The sequence below is a fragment of the Marmota marmota genome, unplaced genomic scaffold, assembly GCF_001458135.2.
Source record: "Marmota marmota marmota unplaced genomic scaffold, marMar, whole genome shotgun sequence".
Taxonomy (NCBI): Eukaryota; Metazoa; Chordata; class Mammalia; order Rodentia; family Sciuridae; genus Marmota; species Marmota marmota.
The window spans coordinates 710,123-715,262 of record NW_025999898.1 but is presented as its reverse complement, the minus strand read 5'-3'; the positions used below and the strand labels follow the sequence as shown (position 1 = coordinate 715,262).

General features: G+C 55.4%; 1 protein-coding gene across 3 annotated transcripts; it reads left to right on the top strand.

Moving 5' to 3' along the window:
* Nucleotides 1-69: 69 nt before the first annotated feature.
* On the top strand, nucleotides 70-4,927 carry Osm (oncostatin M). Of its 3 annotated transcripts, XM_048798217.1 has the most exons (4): nucleotides 916-1,011; nucleotides 1,414-1,639; nucleotides 2,702-2,838; nucleotides 3,363-4,927. In XM_048798217.1, the coding sequence occupies exons 3-4, from the start codon at nucleotides 2,743-2,745 to the stop codon at nucleotides 3,909-3,911; spliced, it is 645 nt and encodes a 214-aa protein (XP_048654174.1). In that variant the 5' UTR covers nucleotides 916-1,011; nucleotides 1,414-1,639; nucleotides 2,702-2,742; the 3' UTR covers nucleotides 3,912-4,927. The 3 variants fall into 3 exon arrangements, with proteins under 3 accessions (XP_015360441.2, XP_048654174.1, XP_048654172.1); XM_015504955.2 differs by lacking the exon at nucleotides 1,414-1,639 and having other exon boundaries at nucleotides 70-1,011; XM_048798215.1 differs by lacking the exon at nucleotides 916-1,011 and having other exon boundaries at nucleotides 1,127-1,639.
* Nucleotides 4,928-5,140: the final 213 nt, after the last annotated feature.

The following is a 5,140-nucleotide window of genomic DNA, read 5'->3' as shown; positions in this document are numbered from 1 at the left end:
CCCCCCCCCCCCCCCCCCCCCCCCAATAGCTAGTACTTGGAATTAGAGTTTCGTCTTTTCTTTTTCCTTCAAAAGATTTTGCCTTTTATGTCCATGATGGCAGCAGCCCTGTGAGGTGGGCTGGGAAATTTGCTTTTGACTTCCTCAGGTTGGGTTTCTGGGACCCAGACAGGTTAAGTGACTTATGTCAGGCCACATAGCAGCTCAGAAAGCTTGAAACCTGATGTTCTTTTTCTCTTGCTCCAAGTGTCCAGTTTCCCCTAAAGGACCCTGTCTGCAGAGCAGGATCTGCCTGTGGGTGGGAGATCTAGGATGTGAGGCTGGTAGCAGGTGCCTGCTGAGGGATTGAAGACAGGGAGTGCTGGGCTGGGGGATGCTAGTCCTGGGGCTGGAACCACAATCTCGGGGCTGCCAGCCTGGGTCTGGCTCTGTGCCCAGAGCCCAGTGGTTTCCGCTCACAGATGTCCCAACAGCCCCAGCGAGAGGGCGGGAAGGGCACTCAACAGGGAAGATGTCTTGCTCCCCTCAGCCCCAGACCTCAGTGTCCTGCAGAGCTGGTGCCTCCTGGGAAGAGGGACCAGGGCCTCTGCAGGTCTGGCTTGCAGCTTCTCCCTCTTACCCTGGGCCCAGGCTCCTGAAGATGGCAGGGACCCTCTTGCTTCCCACTCTCCCCAAGAAGGCCGAGGCTGTAGTTTGCATCATCCTTGGGCGTGGGGCTGACCTCGAAGAACGAATTCGAAGAAAACAGGAGGAGGAGCGGGCATGCCACAGCACCCATCGCCCATTGGCCGCTGTGGAAACTTTGGTTTTTGGGGTCATGTTCCCAGAAGGCCTGCCCTCCCCCCACCCCCTCCCCACCCACCTCACGAGGTGTTGGCCAATCGCCCCGGCGGGCATAAAGTGGCTGGCAGCCCGCAGGGCTCCCAGCAGGGAGGTGTTACCCCCGGTAGGCGCGGGCCACAGCACGGGCACCCAGCATGCAGGCACAACTCACAAGGAGGACGCTGCTCAGTAAGTACTTCCTTCCTCTGTACCAGCACCTGCTTGCTGTGCCCAGGGTGCTGGCGGGTAGCGGGGCACCCTCTGCCCTCTGAGAGCTGGGGTGGGCAGTCACCAGGCAGAAGGATGCTGAGGAGAGGAAAGAGCCAAGAGGTCAGGTAAAGGAAGGGGTCCACTGAGAACCCAGGATACCCACAGGTGGAGGGGGTACCCCTGGAGGGTTTCTAGGGGAAGGTGAAATAGACAACTCTGGGAACAAGGCCTGAGGGAAGAGGATGGATTGGGAAGAGACCAGGGAACCAGAAGGAAAGAGGAAGATGTTCCGGGAAGGGAAGGAAGTTACTAGCCAGGCAGAGAAGTGGGGCAATATGTGTTCCGATGGGGCCTCCTTCTTGCCCTGCTTTGATTCTCCAGGTCTGGGATGAATTCTCAGGTCAGCCAGTCCCGGGGGCCTCGGAGCCCAGACAATCACACAGCACACAAGCCACACCCACAGGACAGCAGGCACAGGGAGTCCTGTGACATCACCAGAGCCTTATCCAGGAAGCCTCACCTGCAAGCAGGGCTCCAGTGAAGAGGGCAGGTGCTCCTTGAGCCTCACATGGCCCCTGCCACACACCCTGCAGACACCTAGTCTCATGTGCGTACCGTCATCCGCACACCACGGACCTTCTGTCTGGCTGTGGATACCTGGGGAGCTGGCGAGGGCACTCTGTGGATGGCACACTCAGGGGCCCAGCCTCTCAGGCCTCCCCAGCAGCCAGTCCTCCCCAAGGGACTGAACAGTTTGTAGGAAGGGAAGGATGGTGTCACTGTCTTCCGGGCCATTGCGCCATAGGCCCCTTCCGACCACGTGGCTGCTGGTGCTGTGGGGGTGGGGGCAGCGAGCCATAACTGCACCAGCCCCTTGCAGCCTTCTGACAGGCTTGCAGCATCCCTGGTGGGCCAGGCTGAAGTGGCCATTTATAGAGAGAGGAGGAAGATATGGGAGGTTGGGGAAAGCTCTGGCCTTGTGTGTCCTGGACAAGCCCATCTCTTGTGACTTGGTTTACCTGTCAGTAAAATGGGCACATGCACTGAATGAGCTCCCATCTCCTTTCCTGGTTGACCATTCAGATGGAGAGGTCACTTCTTCTAGTTCTGTTTACAGGGCACCTGGCTGCTCTGGGGCTGCCACCCCAAAAACTTCTCAATAGAGGACTAAAGCCTGCTGCAGGGAGTCCAGGGTAGCTGACAAGTCTGGGTCCTGGAGAGGGGCCAGTCCTTAGCCCCAAGATCTTGCAGAGAGCTAGTTCCAACTTGGTCATCTGCTCTTAGTTCCTGGGGTTAGGATATTTTTTTTAATTTTTAAATTTTATTTATTCTAATTTGTTATATATGACAGCATAATTCAATTCAATTCATATTACACAAATGAAGTTAGGATCTTGATGTAGGCAGGACTGAGCTCCAGCAAGGATGGGTGCTGCAACTTCTGCTCAAACACCTACTTGGTAAATGGCAGCCGCTATCCTGGCCTTTCCCACCCTGTTTCGGATCTAGTGACTCACTGGGAAGGTGGTGGTGGCCCCACAGTGCCACCTGTCTGCACAAAGCCTGGGATGGGAGAATACACCCTCTGGGGCTCTCTTGAGTCCCTCTCTGAGGCTTTCACCTGTGGCTTCCTCTCAAGTCAGGTGACCCGCATCCTTCTTCATCTCAGGTCTGGTCCTTGGACTTCTGCTCCTGAGCACTGCAGCAGCCATGCGTGGCTGCTCGGGTCCTTACCAGCAGCTCCTCAGCCAGCTCCAGAGGCAAGCGAACCTCACAGAGGACACCAGCTCACTTCTGGAACCCTATGTGAGCACCTCACCCCTTGTGGCTTCTGAGCCTCAGAGAAGTGTGGGGTTTAGTCAGGGAGTGAGCATAACCCCGACTCAATACGGGGGTGGGTGGGGAAACTGAGTCCTAGTGTTATTTCAGCCCTAACCCTGAGAAGCTGAATTGCCCTAGCTCCCAACTCCTTGTTCCACTGCCTGTTCAGAGTGTTCACTGCACACCTGGCAGGTGCCTGGTTCCAGGCACCTAGATGTAGCAGTGAGCAAAACAGATCCTGCCCTTCTGAAGCCCCCCTTTCCCACTGACATGCCCTCATCCAATCACCCCCACCAACCCCAAACAGCCCTCTGACCCTGTCCTGGGTGATCTCAGAATCTATTGTCCTCCATGGGCCTCAGTTTTTGCATCTGTCCAATGGGAAAATCAGATAGAGGAGAATCAGTTTTAGCATTTAAAAGCCAGTCAGGGTGGACTCTTCTATGTGTGTGGTTGGGCTGGGGAGGGGGACTCCAGCATGCACTCTCTGACTCTCCTGTTCCCCCCAGATCCAACACCAAAACCTGGACACACCTATCCTGAGAGGATCCTGCACAGAGCATCCTGGGGCCTTTCCCAGCAAGGATGCACTTCGGGGACTGAGCAAGCGAAGCTTCCTGTGGACTGTCAATGCCACCCTGGGCCGAGTCCTGAAAGGACTAGTTACTTTACAAAAGCAACTCTTAAAACCCCAGGACTTAGAAGAACTTGAGACGGCCAAGAGGAACATACAAGGCATCAGGAACAACATCCACTGTATGTCCTGGTTGCTTAATGGCTCCTCTGATACTGTTGAGCCCATGCCGACAGGCCCAGGGCCTTGGCTGCAGCTCACTTCTGCCCTGGATGTCTTTCAAGCCAAGCTGGAGGGCTGCAGGTTCCTGCGTGGCTACCATCGCTTCATGGGCTCAGTGGGGTGGGTATTCAGGGAGTGGGGGGAGAGCCCGAGCAGGAGCCGGAGACACAGCCCACGCCGGGCTCTGCACAAGGGGGTCCTCAAGACTAAGATCTTCAGGAGGGGCAAGAGGCCTGTGCCCCGGGGGCATCTGCCCTGGTAGCGTAAGGGGCGCACCTTGCAGATGAAGAACACAGGGGTTCCCTTTGGAAATGAGGTGTCATGGCATGACACCAAACTTGCTCTGCTCCATCCCCCACGACACAGAAGTGCACTTTAAGGAGAGGAGCTGGCTGGGCTCCTCCTGCCTCCTCTGGGTTGAGGAGATAGAGTCAGGCTGTTGCACCCCCAGCCCCAAGTTTCCCAGTCCTGGTGGGGTGGCCAGGTCAGGCCACGTGGGACCGACTTTCCATTGATTCAGGGGTCTGATGACACAAGCTGACTCATGGCTGGGCTGACTACCCCCCTCCCCCCAGATCCCCAGAGGCCAGCCAGCCCTTCCCTCTCATGACTTGCAGGGCTGTTGACCCCAGACTTCCTCCTTTTCATGGTGGCAGGATTCTGAGAGGGAGGTCAGGGCTTGAACTGACCTCTGATGCCTCATCAGTGCTCAGGCCAGACACCTGGACATCTGGGTGACCTCACTTTAGGCAGCTGTTACTGGGGTGGGGTGTCCTGGAGGTCTAGGGAAAGGGTGCTCAGGTCCCAGCCCAGCCACTAACTCACTGTGTGACCTTGGGTGGGTCATTTTACCTCTTAGGACTTTAGTTTTTTCTTTGGGGAGCCAGGGGACTATATAAAACCCCCTCTGCCTGTCAGTTGCTGGGATTTCGTGACACAGGGTGGACATCAAATTCTTTGTAAATTGGGACATGTGGTGCAAATGGCCATGGGGTGAGGGCATGCTGAGTTCTCTCCCAGTGCCTGGAAGCACCCAGTCTTGGGTCCTGGCTGCTGGCTGCTCCCCCTGGTGGTGGGTCACGGAATTTTCTCATATTGAAACCATTACCCTCCTGGAGGGGGTCCCAGAAACTGCTGGGCAGATTCCTTGGAGCAACATGTCTAATTTATTGATTTTTATCAGTTTTTAATCAGTTTCATATTTATAAAGTGTATTTATGATGTGTATTTAATGTTAATATTGTGCTAACATATATTTAAAACTTGCTGGTTTCTAAAGCTCCTGTCTCTGTGTCTCTCCATGCCCCGAGAAGGTCTATGCTTGTCCAAGAAGGGAAGTCACATGCCCCAGCCACCCAGGGGCTCTGACCAGGGAAAAACTTCATGTTTTTTCTTCTTGTTATTTTTAATAGCTAAATGAGTCTCCTTTGAGATTCCGGGGATGAGGGGTGCCAGGGAGGGGAGCAAGAGAGGGGGGGAGGGAGTTTGGAG